Source organism: Balaenoptera musculus, chromosome 5, assembly GCF_009873245.2.
Source record: "Balaenoptera musculus isolate JJ_BM4_2016_0621 chromosome 5, mBalMus1.pri.v3, whole genome shotgun sequence".
Lineage (NCBI taxonomy): Eukaryota > Metazoa > Chordata > Mammalia > Artiodactyla > Balaenopteridae > Balaenoptera > Balaenoptera musculus.
Window position 1 is genome coordinate 27606729 of NC_045789.1, and position 18180 is coordinate 27624908.

General features: G+C 46.4%; 1 protein-coding gene across 5 annotated transcripts in view; it reads right to left on the reverse strand.

The window, feature by feature from the left end:
- Positions 1 to 416: 416 nt before the first annotated feature.
- ZNF827 (zinc finger protein 827) overlaps positions 417 to 18180 on the reverse strand; it is a 175813-nt gene continuing 158049 nt past the window's right edge. The window contains exons 10-15 of one of the 5 annotated variants that reach the window (XM_036853682.1): positions 17216 to 17387; positions 16174 to 16340; positions 6312 to 6503; positions 5773 to 5950; positions 3751 to 3783; positions 2151 to 2271 (exon numbers count right to left, since the gene is read on the reverse strand). In XM_036853682.1, the coding sequence (XP_036709577.1) occupies positions 3768 to 3783; positions 5773 to 5950; positions 6312 to 6503; positions 16174 to 16340; positions 17216 to 17387 (725 nt within the window). In that variant the 3' untranslated portion in view covers positions 2151 to 2271; positions 3751 to 3767. Of the gene's footprint in view, positions 2272 to 3750; positions 3784 to 5759; positions 5951 to 6311; positions 6504 to 16173; positions 16341 to 17215; positions 17388 to 18180 lie in introns of all 5 variants that reach the window. The other 4 variants (XM_036853685.1, XM_036853681.1, XM_036853683.1 and 1 more) reach the window with 4 other exon arrangements.

An 18180-nucleotide genomic window follows, 5' to 3' on the forward strand; every position in this document is an offset into this window, starting at 1 on the left:
AACCAATCCGTATCTGCTTCTTGCTGCAATAAAGTGCTGCACATAAGTTGCCATTTTAATGACCACAAAATAAGAGCTTTAAATAAGTATAAAGTTAGCTTCCTAGCAGGTTATATCTACCAGGTGTTAACAAAATGGAATACAGAATTATTAATAACATGGAGAATACCGCTATAGCCTGACGACCTGCAAACACAACGGAAACGTCTCAGGGGCATAAACTGAACGGTAGGACTAACAGCACCTTTTTGTTGGGTCGTTATATGTCAAAGAGGTTATGACAAAAGTTTCAAACATACAGTCTACTCTTTCCATAAAAAAGGTACATTTTCTTCCTTTTATTTTACTTTTCTTTTTTGCAGATGAGAAACAAAAACTAGTGCAAGACCAAAAGCACTGTGCAAAACTGCCATTTCTTTTTTAGTCTGAGCATTTATACCCAGAATTTATCCAAACCCCTTTTAATCTCCTTGGCTGGATTTATCAACCATAAAATTTTTCACTCATACAATTTTTCTTTTCCTGCAAACAAATGGTAACCACTGACTTAATACATCACATACATATATATATATAATCTGCCCTTAAAAAAATGATGCACTGTGTGTGTGTACCATACACACTGCATACGTATGGACACACACACAAAACACAGTTAAGTGTTGTGTTGTTGGCTGCAGCGCTGCAAGCTATTTCTTCCAGATGGGGCTCTCAGCTGCTCGCATCTTCATAACCAGAGATGCGAGCAAAAGGTCTCCAGGACTCTGTCGGAAATCTCAGGCAGCACTGAGATGTCTACCATTCCTTCATCGCCTAAGCACCAGGCCCTACCACTCTGTAGCCACAAAATAGAGGGGGAAAGGTAATGAAGGAGCTCGGGGAGCGACTGCCGTGGATGAACAACCCAGGAGGGCAAAGAACGTTCCTCCCTGTGAAAGAAGCCAGTACGAAGAATGTGCAAATGTTATGGCACACGACACACGGCTGTCTCTTTCCAAATCCACAAACGCCCACACGCCCCATTCACCCAACAGAAAACAAAATGCACCGGTACAGAAGCTTACGAGTGCTGATTGCTATTAAGGACACTCTCTTTAGGGTTTAACAAGACGAATTTCCTTTCAAAGGACGGGGAAGGGCTGAGGGTGGGAGTGTGTGGCTGGGGAGACATGCCTCTGAAGGTAGACGGAGGCAGTAGGTCACCTCTCCGAAGATTGGATAAAGCAGCTTTCAGGTCAATGCAATAGGTACACACACAGAGCCAATTCTCTATTCCTCACTAAAGAGATACAGTACACGTGGTCAGACCTGGGCGGGTCTGTAGGTTTTGCAGCAACGTACACCTGCTGGGGTTGTGTTTAAGTTCTGTGAGTTTTGTGTTTTTGTCTCTGTCTCTTGGTTTTTGGTACAGAGCCCGGCTGCCCTCAGACAGTCTCCGCTCTCTCTCTCAGTCCGAGATAGGCGAGGAAGGAGTGTTTGGGGGACGGGATGCTGGGCGGCGCAGTCTGAGGTCGGGGAGGGTGGAATGTGAGATCCAACTGGTTCTTGGGGTATAACATCGTCAAGGGAATGAGATGGGCGAAATCCGAGTTCCGGTACTTGTCAAAGCGCAAAGGGGAGCCATTCAAGGGCAAGGCCTTGAGTGCCAAGTTGGGCTCGGAGCCGCCGCCGCCGCCACCGCCGCCGCCGCCACCGCCGTGGGCGGCCGACAGGGCCACGGTCTGCAGAGCCTGGGAGGCGGACATGACCGACAGGGGAGACAGGAGGTGGCGGGCGCTGCCGACCACGAGGAGCGGGGCCCCGGGGCCGGCGGCTTCCTTGGGGGCCGGAGCCGGGCCCTTCTTGTCCTCCTCGGGGCTGTCCGCGCTCTGGTGCTTCTTGACGTGGCGGCTGAAGACGAAGGGGTGAGTGGTCTTGAACAGGCACTCTCCGCAGCTGAAGGTCTGGCGCGGGGCGTGCTTCAGCTTCTTGTGCAGGTTGAGATTGTCCTTGCGTTTGCAGCTGTAGCTGCACTGGTCACAGTGGAAGGGCCGCTCCCCGGTGTGCACGCGCACGTGCTCGATGAGCTTGTTGGCGGTCTTGGACAGGTAGCCGCACTGGTCGCACTTGTAGTGGTTGCCGAGGCGATGCTCGCGGCTGTGCGTCTCCAGCTCCAGCTGGTTGGCCTTCACCGTCTGGCAGATCCGGCACTTGTACTCCATCTTGTAGTGGGTCTTGAGGTGGCACTCCATGGCGGCGGGGCGGTTGGTGGAATAAATGCAGAATGGGCACCTGCGGGCGGGGGGCGGGGTGGGGGGGGAAGCAAGGACAGGGGCGGGTCAGCCACGCGGGCTCGGCGGCCTCCCGGCTGCTCCCCGCCTCACCAGCCTGCCCTCGGCCGCCCGCCCAGCTCCGAGGCCCGGCCTGCCCCCTGCCCAGCCCGGCCCTGCCGCCTCCTGCGGGGGGTGGGGTGGGGTGGGGGACGAGGACCCTCTTCTGGCTCTGCGGCGGACGGAGCCGTCCCTCGGCCTGCTCGGGGTCTCCTGGCTGCACCCGCGGACGCCGGCCCCCAGGAAGGGGAGCAGAGCCAGTGCGGGAGGGGGCGCCCGGCTAAGCGGTTCTCCCCTCCGTCCTCCCCGCCCGGCCCCCCCCAGTGGCCTCGGCCGAGGGCTAACCCTCACGACCTCCCCTCGAGATGGGAGCAACACAAAAGAATCGACTTTTCATGCACCACACCAAGCACACGCAGAAAGGCTAAGAGTTTTGAAGAACAGCTTATAGGGGGAGAGCTACCTCCAGCAAACAGAAAGTCGTAGGGGTCAGAATCGTGCTGATTAAAGGGTGGTTAGGACGAGAAGGCCTGGGTGTGTGTCTGCGTGTGGGAGTGTGTGTGTAGATGCAGAGACCTGTGCTCCTAAAACCTGTCTCCTACAGCCCTGGGGTCTCCATCAGGGAAGGGAGGGGAGGACCAGCAACGGGCTCGGCAGAAGGAAGCCCACCCACCAGCCCGTCTAGGAATGAGGGAGGGGGGGAGGGAGGCGACTGCTCCCTGGAGCTTGAAGACATTATTAATGCATTATTAATGATTAGTGTTATTACGTCATGGAACTAATAATCATCCAAAGGGATCATAAATCCTTAGCGGGCAGGACCGTGTCCCCCTTTTCTTCTGCATTCTCTGCAGAGCTCGGTAGAGTACTCAGCACATGGTGGGCTCTGATTCATTACTGGACTGGTCTCTACGGGTAATTTAGGCAGAGTCTATCCAGAAGGGCCAGTTTCAGTCCCAGCTCTGCCGCCTTATCGGGCCGGCTGTGCCCTGGGACAAAGCCTGGGTCTCTCCATCCTAGGCAGTGAGGCTACGCTACCCCCGAGCCTCCCGGCTGTCCGGAGGGGCGAGGAGGACGGGGAGGGCAGGTTTACGGATTCTGCTGAGCTTCGCTCTGTAGAAGCTGCCGGGCTCGAGTCGGTGGCTGATATGATAGCTGTAGCGTGTGTGCTCTCTTTACCAAAAGAATGCAAATGCAAAAGTGGCTGCCTCGGCTCTGGCCTGGCACCTGCAGGGCAGGGCCTGGGAGTGAATCGTCCTCGGAGGGTTTGGAGAGGTTTTCAGCAGAGCCCAACACACCCAGTGCCCGTGCACTGCTCCTCAGCACCAAGCCCGCCGTTAGCCTCGGAACCTCAGCTCACAGAAGAGTGCACACGAGAGAAATATAAAGCCCATTCCCAGGTCAGGTGCACACACAACCCCTACGCCAAGCTGGGCCTTACCTAGAGGAGTCTGAAACTCACCACTGTCCTGAGCTACGGCAAAAGAAAAATAATAGTATAATCTTATTTGATCTGCATTATGAACAGGATATAGAGTACAAGCAGTCCCATCACAGAAAAGCAATTTAGACATCGGCAGTCTGTTTCACGTTAAGGACATTTCTGTGACCCACGGCTCAATCTTTCTTTCGCTGCTCAGGCAGAGTGCTAAGGGTTTTCCGTGCTCCCGTTTTTTATCGTAAAGACACTCTCTCAGGCAAATTAATGCTCTGATACGGCAAAGGGAAAACGAAACAAAACAAAACAAAGACGCACTGTACAGCCAGAAGGCTTTAGCAATTTTTTCAAAGTATTCTTCTACTTGGTCATCCTAGAACACAAACTATTACATAGGGGACCATTAGCGCTGTACGGGAAGTGGGCTTTTATACCCACAAAAGCAACAGCGTTCACTCTGCATCCTCCCCAGTGGGTCGGAGGCTCGGGACTCCTTAGGTCCCCGAAGAAAGGGGGCCTGACTGGCAAAGCCACAACTGGCTGGGGCCGCAGGTAATGGGTGTGACTGGGCGTCTGGGCAGGGCAACGAGTGCTACTCCAACCACGGAAATACATGGCTTTTTTTTTTTTTAAAAACATGAGTACACAAATATCTAGAAAGGGACAGTGGGAATAAACCAAATCAAATTCCCAAATAAGCTCGTGCTAGGCATTTCCCATTTACTGGTGGTCGGGAATGATAATCGCCCCTCCCCCCATCCCATTTACCCACCCCTCCCCCTCCCCCCTAATCACCCCCAAGGGTGAAACAAAATGGGATCCAACAGTAGGTGTTGCTCTTCTGGGTAAGTTCTTGAGGAGGGTCCCCCTGACCAGGCAGGAGCCCGGGGAGTCCATCCTGCACGGAGCCCCCGACTCGACTCCCAGGCTCCTTCTGGGTCTCTCCACCCCTCACCCATTCAGGACAGTCATGCCACTTCTCTGGCAAGTTGTGAGTTTCAAAGATAAAAAAGGTTTACAAACAAAAGGCTTTTTGTTCTTCTATTAAGTACAATGTCATTTTTCATTCTTTTAATAACATGATCATTTCAGCCAAACATGAATAATTATGCTTTGAAAGTGGTATGTCTTTCTGTGCCCAGTGACAGATGCTTTTTTCTCTTTACTAGACCACGAGTGCCTCACGAACAGGGACTCTGATTTCAGAAGCACTGGGAAGATTAAACTCTGGTTGTGCTCGGACGTACATTTCCCGAGGGTGGAAATTATGTTTTATTCCTTGTTTGCCCTTTAGCACCTATTATCAAGCCAGACACACAGTGCATTTGATAATAACGGATGGGTCTCTCTTCAGACCAGAGGGCTTGTTGCAAATATTGGTTAATGATGATGCTCATTGTCTAGGTCTTTGGGGATCTGTGAAGAACATGTGACCGGAAATGTCAGATCTCACGAAGGCTACACCAGGGAGATCCCAATTCCGGCTCCTGGGAAGGCATAAGGCATATGTGCTGGAAGACACGAGGCACATGATCTTTGCATGAAAAACGGTGCCTCTTGCCTGTTCACACTGGCAAGGATCCGATATTTGGGGGTGGGTGTGTGTATGGGGTAGCTGTAGTGCTTATTTAAAAGACTTGCAGCAAATCATCTAAAAAATAGAGGGTGAAGTGCAGTGTCAGTGTAATGATTTACACCTGGGGACACTAACCCCCAAGTCCCTTAAAATCAAGTCTGAGCAAAACTCAAGCAGTGTAGGATGGGTCTACCCTTGCATGCCCGTGCCGAGCTGCTTCAGCAAGTCGTCTTGTGAAATGGATTCTCCTGCTGGTATCTGCCAACCTCCTGGGGGGCAGATCTAATTCCTATCCAGCTAAAGGCAGCAGAGGTGCCTGACTAACGCCCCCCATGCCAAGCCCCCCTTCTCCATGACCCCAAAACCTTCAGGGGAGGGGATGGGGTAGGGATGGGGAAAGGGTGTTTAATAAACAACACAGTAAAAGGTTCTGTACTTGCTTTCCTTACTTGAGCCCACCGGTGGGGACAGTGTGGCATTTCTTATGCTCCAGCAGCTGTTCGGGGGTCTTCATGAACTTGTGGCACACGTCACACTCAAACATCCGGGTGATGAGGTGGATCTGCAGATGGCGCTCAAACATGTTCTTCGTCTTGCAGACAAAGTTGCAAAAAACGCATTCGAACCCTGAAAGGACCGAGGCTGGGTGTACGGGTGCATGGGGCAGAGGGACAGGAGGGCAGGAGTAGGACAGAGAGCCCCCACCCTCCAGCTGTACCCTTCCAGGCACTGTTCCCTGCATCTCCGGGCTAAAAGGAGTTAAACATACAGCTTCGGAATCAATGTCACACTCCCCATCTTTCCACCCCATATACGGATGCAAATCAAGCCAAAAAGCACACGTAAATTTTAGATGATACGTACTATACTGTTCCCAGGCCTAATATCTGTTTTCCAACATCACTTCTGTCAAGGGCTTATTCTCAAGACTGGGTCATCCCCGCCAGAGTGGGTAGGGTTGAGTAGACCAGCCCACCTCCTCCCTTACCTTTCTCTGGCTTTTCCTCACTATTCAGTGAGGGCTGGCTCCCAGGCACGACAGAGATGACCAGCAGGTTGTTTCCGCTCTTGTTTTTCTGGGAGCTGTCTGAATCGTCTTTGCTGTTGGCTGAATCACTCAGAGCTGAGAGGGAGGATGAAGAGGGGCTGTTTGATTCACTGGGGGTCTTCCTGTCTTCCCCTGAAACATTAAAAAAACAAACAAACCCAGGTCTGTTATTTAGGAGATGAAAACCCTAGAATAATAGCAATTATGGGTGGGGGATTTGGGGCCTCATGTCTACATCATCATTCAGGGAGCACAAGCTGAGGTTTCCAGCTCTCCCAGCGCTGGATCCCAGGTCCCAGTCACCTATGGTGATGACACTTGTGGTTCTCAGGCCAAGAGTAGATATTCAATTGGCAAGTGTTTATTGGCGTCTCATAAGAATTAAAATAAAATGACAACAATAGCTAAGATGAATGTGTTACCAAGTTCTAGAAACTTTAGATGCGTTAAATGGGTTATCATGCTTTAAATGCGCTATCTCATTTTATCCTCTCAAAAATCCAATGAGGCATGACTATTATCACCCCCATTTTACAGACTAGGGAAGGGAGGCACAGCCAGGTTAACATGGCCTTGGTCACATGGCTAGGAAGTGGTGGAGCAGAGATTTCACTTGATCAGGCTCTAATGTCCATACTCTTCATCAGGGCACAGGACTCTCCCTTAAAACCAGGAGTAAACAAATCAAGAGGCCACTGAAATCTAGTATCAGGAGACTTCTGCTACCATTCAAGATGGAGTTTCAGAGACTGGATTTACCATTGCTATTTATCAACTGACAAAAAACAGACAAAATTTATCAAACAATAGTTTTCACAACATTGGACATGAGGCAATAAAGAGGAGTGACCCCTGAGAGAGAGGAAAGAAAACAGGCAGGCTCTAGGTTTGCCCTGCTTCCTGCCTTGAGAGACTTTCCTTTCCAGGCTGCAGTGCAGGGTTGGGGAATGGCCTGGCAGACTCACTGAGTTGAGGAGATAGAGCTGAGGGTCTGAGGAGATTAACACGGCTGGACTTTGCAGGACAGAACACCAGAGAGGAAAGAGCAGCACAGGAGAGGAACCTGGAGACCTGCAGAGGGTCCCTCAAGGACATTCAGCAGAGTAGGGGTCAGAGCATGTGTGTGAGGAAACCACCCAAAGTTAGAGGGAAAAAACCCATCTGAAAGGCTTAGAGAACAGTCTCTGTTTCCACTGGCCAAATTAGAAAAACTCATAACTCCCAAGGCATTGAGTAGAAAACTGAGGAAGATCTTTGAATAGTGGGTAATGATTAGCCCTCGATGGAGCACTGCTCCAGACCTGCCTAACAAATCATAAAAGCAAGACCCCCAAAAGATCAAAGTTGCCAAGTAATTAACTGAATTCTAAGACAAAGGTCAAGAATATTTATAGGAATATAAAATATATAGCGCCCAACAAGGTAACGATCACAATGTCTGATATGCAAACAAAGATTATCAGCATGCCAAGAAACAAGAAAACACAACCCAAAACGAAAAGAATAATCAGCCAATCAAAACTGACCCAGAACTGACAAAGCTGTTAGAATTTGCAGACAAAGACATAAGAGCAGTTATTGTAACTGTATTCCACATGTTTGGAAAGTTAAGTAGAGACATGAAAGATATAAAAAGAGCCAATCCAAATTTCTAGAGATGAAAGTTACAATGTCTGAGATGAAAAATGCACTGGGTGGGATTACCAGCAATTTAGACATGGCAGAAGAAAAGATTAGTGAACCTGAAGAAATAGCAATAGAAATGATCTGAAATGAAACACAGAGGAAAAAGAATCACAAAAATGAAAAGGGCATCAGTGAGCTATGGGACGCCTGCAGGTAGCTTGATAGAAGTTCAATTGAAGTCCCTAATGGGGTAGGGAGGGCAGAAAAAATATGTGAAAAGGCCAAAATTTTCCCAAATTTGAGGAAAACCACAAACCCACAGATCCAAGAGACACAATGAACCCCAAAGATAAAGAAATCTATACCAAGGGACATCATAATCAAAATGCTCAAAATGAGTGATAAAGAAAAATATCCTAAAAGCAGCCAGAGGAGGAAAGCTACATTACATGCAGAGGAACAAAAATAAGCATGACAGCAGATTTCTCACTGGGAGCAATGCAAGTGAAAAGTAGTGGAGTGACATCTTTATAAAGTACTGAAAGAAACAACTGTCAACCTGAAACTTTATACTCAGTGAAAATATATTTCAAAAATGAAAGCAAAAAAAAGTCAAAAGAATTCATCACCAGCAGACCCAAATTACAAGAAATGTTAAAAAAAAATTCTTCAGGCAGAAGGAAAATGACACCAAATATAAAAAAATGGATCTACACAAAAAGAATGAAGAACACTGGAAATGATAACTGCATGGGTAGATAGATGAATTTTTCTTTCGATTTAAAATCTCTTTAAAATATCATAAAAGTAATTTTGTTTAAAAAATAATAACAAAGTATTATAAGGTTTATAATAGGTAAATGTATGACAACAATAACATAAAGGCTGGGAGAGAAGAAGTTATTGTGAGGTTCTTATACTACATATGAAGAGGTATAATATCACTTGAAGGTAAACTGTAATAAATAAAAATGGACATTATAAACCCTAAATAACTGGAGAGCTATCCATTGTAAATGTTCAAGAGACTCAATATTGTTAAGACATCAATTCTCCCCAAGCCAATTTAATGCAACCCCATAGTTTTAGGCTAGGGTTGAAAATATAGGGAGACTGTGCTTCCCTTCCCTTCAAATCAGCCAATTAAGTAATCTAGTGATTTTAAACTCTAGAAACAAAGTTCCTTTATTAGGAGATTAAAAATATAAATCATATTTTATATATAGGCATAAAAAATCCAGAAGTAAACAAAGCTGTAATGGTGGCTACATCCAGCGTGTGAAATGATCAGCCTTATGCTTGTTTTCTTTTATTTGGGTTTTCAACATTTTCTGGAGTGACCATAAATTACTTGTCTAATTTAAAAAAGTCTGTAAAATGAGGAAGGGAAAATATTTACCGGCTTACAATGTTTTCAAGTCCCGTTCCTGTCAGAGCTGCACTTATGCCCAGAGTACCCAACCCTTACTTCAGTTGACAATTTTAATTTTCCTTTTAGTTTTACTTTTTGGGCATGCCCCACAGCATGGCATGCAGGATCCTAGTTCCCCAACCAGGGATTGAACCTGCGCCCCCTGCATTGAAGCTTGGAGTCCCAACCACTGGACCGCCAGGGAAGTCCCAAGTTGACAATTTTTAAAATCTTGTTCCTTAGCAGAAGTGAACTTGGTTCCTGGACAGACAGTAGGTGACCTCACTTACTGACCCACGAGAAGGGATGGAACATGCCTTTAGAATACATTCCTCCCTTGGTACAAGGAAAGCCAGCACCATGATTGCCAGTGTCTTATCTAAATATTGAACCAGTTCAGTCACATTTTGTAGGCAAATAGAATATTTTCAGGGGGGGCCCTGAGTCCCTGACATTGCTTCACCAAATCCATCCTCTAAGACTAGTCTTATCAACAGAATATTACGAGTGATTACTTTAAACTAGTTTTTAGAATTAAAACAGATAATTTTAATTACCATCTTTAAGAGTAGCTTCAAGTACCCTCAGGCTTACGGCACTGGGGAGAGCTCCCTAAATTAATAAATGTATAAACATAGAGGTGTCACGGCAAACGCTCTGGGCTACAGCATGGGGAACAGCCCAGCCCACGCGCTCTGTAATCCCTCATCTACACAGCTTCCTCTCCCCTCAGTTCACACCTCCCCTTGCTGTATCTGTAGGGAGTGACCCAGGGCGCCCTTGTCAACCCAATCCAAGGCTCACTGCAATCCAAGCCATCGCTGATCTTCGGCATCGCAAAGATTTTTGGTGAAGGACACCTGTGCACAGGTAATGCAACCTCAAACACTGGGACAGCCAACGGAAGAGAACGTGAACAACCTAAATATTTCGTAATTTAAAATGACACAGATTGAGAGACTGACACCAGAAAACAGTACCCACCCTCTTGCTGCCTCAATACGAACAACATTACATATTTGGTGTTCTTTTTTTTATTTTTGAAAAAGTGAGCATCTTTATTTTAAAATTGTTGTTGTTAACTGCATAGTGGTTAAGAATAAGCATTTAAGACAAATATCACGGGCTTCCCTGGTGGCGCAGTGGTTGAGAATCTGCCTGCCGATGCAGGGGACACGGGTTCGAGCCCTGGTCTGGGAAGATCCCACATGCCGCAGAGCAGCTAGGCCCGTGAGCCACAACTACTGAGCCTGTGCGTCTGGAGCCTGTGCTCCGCAACAAGAGAGGCCGCGATAGTGAGAGGCCCGCGCACCGCGATGAAGAGTGGCCCCCACTTGCCGCAACTAGAGAAAGCCCTCGCACAGAAACGAGGACCCAACACAGCCAAAAATAAATATAAAAAAAAAATAATAAATTAAAAAAAAGGACAAATATCACATGATATCACTTATATGTGGAATCTAAGAAAAAGGGTACAAATGAACTTCTTTACAAAACAGAAGTAGAGTCACAGATGTAGAAAACAAACCTATAGTTACCAGGGAATAAGTCGGGGGAGGGATAAATTGGGAGATTGGGACTGACATATACACACTACTATATATAAAATAGATAACTAATAAAAACCTGCTGTATAGCACAGGGAACTCTACTCAATACTCTGTAATGACCTATAAGGGAAAAGAATCTAAAAAAAGAGTGGATATATGTATAACTGATTCACTTTGCTGTACACCTGAAACTAACACAACATTGTAAACCAACTATACTCCGATAAAAAAATAAAGAAAAAAATAAAGAATAAGGACTTAAGATCCAGAATACCTGAGTTTGAATGCCATCTGTTCCACTCAGTAGCTGTATGACCTGGGACAAGGTATGTACTTTGTGCCTCAATTACCTCATCTGAAAAATGGGAATAATATCAGCACCTGGCTCATATGTTTGTGGTGAGGCTCAGATGGGTTTTTTTTTGTTTTTTGTTTTTTGGCTGTGTTGGGTCTTCGTTTCTGTGTGAGGGCTTTCTCTAGTTGTGGCAAGCGGGGGCCACTCTTCATCGCGGTGCGCGGGCCTCTCACTATTGCGGCCTCTCTTGTTGCGGAGCACAGGCTCCAGACGCGCAGGCTCAGTAGTTGTGGTTCACGGGGCTAGTTGCTCCGCAGCATGTGGGATCTTCCCAGACCAGGGCTCGAACCCGTGTCCCCTGCATTAGCAGGCAGATTCTCAACCACTGCACCACCAGGGAAGCCCCAGATGGGTTTTTATATGCAACGCGCTAAGAACAATGCCTGGCTCATGGTAAGCATTATTGAAAAATATATTATTATGTTATAAAATATAACATATAATATTTACAAAATATAATAATAATGATAACGAACACTTTGTATTTTCCCATGCTGTTTTATATACCTGGCACACAGTTGGTGCTCAAAAAATTTATGAAAATAATTATGAATTAATAGTTTTAAATGATATGATTATATCCATGGAGTAAACTTATCCTACTCTACTTAAATATTTCCTTAAAACTGAATTTTAAGTTAAAATTAATATTCCACTGGATGGTTTTTTTTTTTTTTTTTTCCCTACAGATAAATTCCCAGAAGCAGGATTACTGGGTCACAGCGTATTACATTTTCAAGGCTCTTGGTATATACTAATTAGTTTTCAAAAGTTCTACCACTTTGCAAGGCCATGGCCACAGGAGGATCGGCAGCTTCTGGCAACAGTGGGTGACATTACAAGACGTGCTCCTAACTTAATAGGTGAAAGATAAGCCACTTGTGAGTTTTAGTTTGACGGCTAGCGAGGTTGAACATTTTTCCTCATGTTAAGTCCTTAGCTTTTATTTCTTTTATTGTGAATTGACAGTTCATGTCCTTTGTGAATCCTTTAATTGGAGACCTAAAGTGTTTCTTACCAGTTTATATGAATTTTCCATGTTGTAAATAGATCAGCATTTTGTCATTTTTAGAAACACATTTTTTCAGACTGTGGGTTTTTCTTTTCCTTTTCCTTCTCTTTTGCTTTGCTTTTGCAAACAGGAGAAATTTTCCTGTGTCAAATCTCCTGATTCTTCTCCTTCGTGATTTCTTCTGTCACTTAAGCTTTTACAAATTCTTCTTACTCTGGAAGTTTGAAAAATATTCTATTTTCTTCAAGCCTTTCTAGGGGTGATTTGTTAACAGGGATTGGGTAAGTCATGTGGCACTTATTTTGGTGTCAATGTGACGTGACATACAGATGGTTGTATTTTCCAAATAGCTATTCAAATTCCTCAATGCCATTATTGCAACATTTAAAGACTGCAGCAAAATTTGCATTAAGGAAGCACCAGAGGGAATATTTTATCTTGCTGATGTTCTCTGCAGGGACGAGGAGCCGTGGAGGAAGAGGGTAAGGGAGAGTCACTGAAGAAACACTAAACAGAGGACAGTTCCTCAGATACCCGCTCAGCACTTCATTCACAAGGGTGCCTTGGGTAAGAGTAGCCAGTAAGGAAGTATGAAGAAGGATGTGGATTCTAAGAGAGACTGAGTAAAAATCTGCTATTCATTAAAGCTCATCCCATACGTAGATCACAACTTTACTAGGTAACAGGAAAGCACTTCAGATCTCCTAGGGTACTGAAATAAAAGATGCCCATTCCTACGACAGGTAAATCAAATGAGGGAACAAGGCTCACAGAATTAGAGAATCTCAGGCCTGTCTGGCATCTCCTACTCATTAAAAAAACTCAGGGAACAGATGGAGGCCCAGAGAAGTTAAATGAGTTCTTACATTCCCAGAGCTATTTACAGTAACATGGGGTCTAGAGCCAGGATCTAGAATTCAACGTGTGCTCTCCTCCATCCCAAGTGACTTCTTCCACATAGAGTACAGGCAAACCTCAGAGACATTGATGGTTCGGTTCCAGACCACACCAATAGAGCAAATATTGCAATAATACAAGTCACATAATTTTTTTGGTGTCCCAGTGCATATAAAAGTTATGTTTACAGTATACTGTAGTGTATTAAGTGTGCAACAGAACTATGTCTGAAAAAACAATGTACATAACCTTAATTTAAAAAGACTTTATTGCTAAAAAATACTAACCATCATTTGAGCCTTCAGCAAGTCTTGATCTCTTTGCAATAGTAACATCAAAGATCACTGATCAGAGACCACCATAACAAATATAATAATAATGAAAAAGCTGGCAATATCGCAAGAATTGCCAAAACGGACACAGAGACATGAAGTGTGCAAATGCTGTTGGAAAAATGGCACCATTAGACTTGCTCGACGCAGAGTTACCACAAACCTTCAATTCGTTAAAAAAAACCCAAAAAAACCTGCGAAGCTAAATAAGGCAAAGTGCAGTAAAACGAGGTATGCCTGTATATACATAAGTTAGTAGACTCTAAGGTCAGGCAAGGGCCACGTTTCAGTAGTTTTCTTACTTGGCGTGCACATGTGTGTGTAGATGTGCTTGCACACTTATATTCATTCACTGGATGAAGGCTTACTCCCCACCTACACTGTGCAGCCACTGCTCCAGGTGCTGGAGACACAGCAGTGCCTTACATAAGCTCCTCATTCTCAGGAATATATATTGTTATCTATACTATATAGCATACATACTGCTTTATATCATAACTTTGCAATTACACAGCTTACTGATTACAGATGTAGACTGACATATTTTGGGTTAAATTCAAACACCTCAAAGCAGCAGCTAAATACGAGAAACCCAAACTGTGGGGCCATAAGCTTATAACTGGGGGTCAGCAAACTATAACCCTTGGGCCAAACCTAGCCTTGAGTTTTTGTAAAGCAAGTTTTAGTGGAACACTGCCACGCCCACTCATTTGCATATTGCCTATGACTACCACGCCCACTCATTCGCACATCGCCTACGGCTACTTTCCATCCAATGGCAGAGTTGAATAGCAGTGACAGAATCTGTATGGCCTAAAAGCCTAAGACAGTTACTACCTGGCCCTTACAAAAACCTTGCTAGCACCCCTGGCTTATAAAATAGGATAGAACCTTATTGCCTAATAGCAGCAGCACTAAAGGCTTCTACTGCGTTACAAAAGAAACTTCTTTAATGCATTCCACTCTGGGCTCTCTGTGTTAACAAGCAAGAATGTTCTTCCCAGCTAGATCAGGGGTCCCACCATCTCAAAGGGAACAAGATCTTCACCGTGTTCCCTGTAGCAATTAGGAGGTCAGTGACCTTGCGTCAGTTGCTTTTGAATGTGAAGTTTCCAGTGATGACAATTAAGTGGTTCTAAGTCCAACATCTTTCCAGCCATTATGGTTTCTATAGTTTCCTTGAGGTGGGGTGGAGAGAGCTGTGGATAGGGGAGGGAGGAGAGAAGTTCTTAACTGGGTTTAGGCATACTTTGGGGTGGAGAGGGTGAGAAGAAAGGAAGTGTAACAGACAAGAGAAAAAAAAAATCTGAAAGCCAGTGGAAATGGAAGAGAGGCTGGCCTTTCCCTCCACTGGCCACTCCAGAAATGCTGAATTTCATTTGTCTCAATGCGGGTTTCCCAGCTCACCCGCTGCCCACAGTACTAATATGGTTATGGTCAGACAACTGACTGTAAAAACGGCACCTCCTCACTCAGCATAACGGTTCTCTGCAGACCTCCGAGTCATAGCTGCTCCGCTTACTGACAAAAGCAAGCTTTTATTGCTGCTGGCACCACGGAGCCAAAGCGGCCAGTAAAGCACAGAGAGATACTTCTCGGCCGTGCACGTTGTCAGCTCAGCTGTCAGGGAAATTCCCCTTCCCGAATCCTTCAAGGACCGAGGACGCAAGGGGCTGATCCACCGCCCAGGGCTGGCAGTCAGCAACGTGAGCTCATGACTTGTAAGCAAAATGCAGGGGGAGCTCCTCTCCGTTGTCACTTAATGACGCCACGCTGGTGTCATTTGTAACCATTACTTGGGAGAGGACGATTGCGTGGTGAAGTCCAAATGTTAACATCATTAAATGGATGAAGTTAACCAGTATGGCCAGACCCTTAAAGGAAAGGAGAGTGCTGGCAAAGTCTTGGCCGCAGGCTAGAGAGCCACTGAGTTGTTTCAGGAGAAGCTGGCTTTCTTTGCCCCTGAACAGAGCTGCCATGCATCATTCTGGAGGGGGTCAGGGCTGCAGTTTCAGGGAAGAGGGACAGAGCCTGCAGAACTGGGTGCACAGGGCTCTGGCCCCGCAAAACAGAAAGGGGCAGCCCTCTGTCCAGGGTTGCCTGCGGCTGTCACAACAGCAGGGTCACAGAGAGTGGGCTCTAGCATGAAAGCGTTCTGGTCTGAGTATCTGCAGTCACTTCCTGGTTGTAGACCTTGGAGAGAAGACCTGACCTCTGTTAAGCCTCAGTTTCTCACCTATATGGTATGCCCACGATGGTACTGACCCCAGAGGGTTGTTCTAAGACTTAAATGAGATCTGGGGCACAAAGGTGCAAGCCTGGGACGTCATTAAAGCTCCATGACTGTTACCTACGATGGTGATGACCAGGATGAGGAACAAGCAAACAGCCCTCGCCTCTCCACCGCACCTGAGCCGGTGAATCTGTCAGATTGGCGAGGCATAAGCCAGGCCGGGCAATGGCCTTGTGGATACAGAGGGATGCGGCTCTGCTACCCTGAGGAAGTCCCTCCTTCGGGAAGGAAGTGTCAGTGTCGCACGGCGATGAGGACGCCCATGCCAGGTGGGGCGGCGGGGGATGGAGGAGAGGCGGGTGAGAAGGGCAGACGGGGAGGGTCACCTGTGTGCTTGGTGCCGATGTGCGCCTTTATCTCCGTCTCCTCCATGGTGACGAAGTCGCAGGCCGTACAGCAGATGGAAAACATCCACTGCTCCTTGTCGACGTGGAGTGACATGTGGCTGACAAACTGGACGTTGAGCTCCGTCTCAAATCCGCACACGTGACAGCTGTACGGGAGGAGAGAAGGGTGAGCTTCTCAAGGGAGGCTACCCGGTTGCACGTGGTACACTCCGAAATCTGGACCTTGACACGTGTTTTCCTCCCACCAAAAGGCTTTGCATTAGAAAATTCTTCCACTTTCTGGGACACCTCTGAAGTGGTCACTGTGCCAGACAGACTCACTGCCAGCATAATGTAACAATCCCATTCATGCTATAACTATGCTAAATAATCATAAAGTTAATTTAAAATTACAGATTCCAGATGCTGTACATTAACCTAACTGATTCCTCCGGGCAAAGAGATGCGGGGCAGCCTTGCCAAGACATCAGCAGAGCCGGTGCGCTGATAAACTAGGGCAGGATTCGATAGCAAGCCTGAAAACTCGGGATTTTATAGCAAACAAACCGAATATTGATTCACGGTTGAATATGGAAGAGAACCATACCATTCCAGGTACTAAAGGATAGCACAGCCAGGGGAAAGTATGCAATACTTCCAGGGCTATTCCTTCAGGGTTCTCAGATTCATTTCTCCTTAGGATAATTCTCAGGAAGCAGCGAGGTGCTCAGTGACAAAGGTGGGAGCTTCCCAGCTGCCCAGACCTCACAGCTAATCACCCCTGAGCCCTGCCACTCTCTGGACTCCGCCCCACAAAGCCACCTCTAAGACCTCCTCCCTTTTAATTAACTCTCCCAGGGCCACCCAAGCCAGGAAGGAGTCAGTGCAACACAGGGTTCAATCCAAGCAAAGTCAATATTAAAAGGAAGCTCAGCCCTGTGACTGAGAAAAGACACTTTGTCATGTGTGCCCTAGCAGATGGGCAGGGAGTGTTCAAGAAAGTCTGGGCAGCCTGGACCAGCAGGTTCCACGGGCGGCTCACCTGTAATAATAAGGGTGCTTCTTCCCATCACTGCCTTCAGAGGTGACGGCGCTGACGATGTCCTCGGTGTCCGTACTCACCAGCTTCACCGAATGGACGGTCAGGTGCTGGTTCAGGTTTGCACGGCACTTAGCAGCATAGGGGCACAAGTGGCATTTGTATTTTCTTTCCTCTGGGGGAGAAGGGACAGGAAAAAACCCAAACCACTCTCAGAAATGAAATCCCAACACCTTGCAAAAGACCACTTAAGGGTATCAAGGAAAGGAGGGTGGGTTCAAATCTCATTTCCAATGGGGACAAAGGGAACACTTTGGAATTTTAAATATCTAAAAAGTCTTCACATGGCAGGTCGCTTCTGCTTTCAGACTTTCAAAGGTGAAAGAAAGTTCCAGGGCAACTGGACCATCTGCTTTTTCCTGGATACCTACAGGCCCCTCTTCCTGATAACGTGAGCTCCATGCAGGCTACAAGAATATTTTGTGTGTGTGTGTGTGTGTGTGTGTGTGTGTGTGTGTCCAAGCCCCGACATGTGTCAGTCCAGGGTGGGTGCTGAGCTGAGGAAGGGGTTGTGGAACAGCCTTCCCAGGACTGGTGTGTAAGAGAAGCCCCATCATTTTTCCTAAGCTCCAGGCCTGAGTTAGCCAAGAAACAAACACTAATGAAATTAAAGGGACTCAGATGAAATAACTTAATTGGAAATTTTCATGCTACATAAATAAAATAAAAAACTTTAGTTGATTTCTTAATAGAAACCCTTTCATAAAACTGACGATGTTTCAGGGCTGTTTCCAGAGTGGCATTCTGAATTCATTTGATTAATTAAGGAAATTAAAGGAGCAGGCTTTGCTTTTAGGTACAGATCAAGGTAACAGATGGTAGCAGAGGAAGGAAAGAACAACTTCCTTTTCTGTCCTTAGTTCTGAATTTGTAATAGTGGGCTCACCTTAAAGAAAATACCTGTCTTA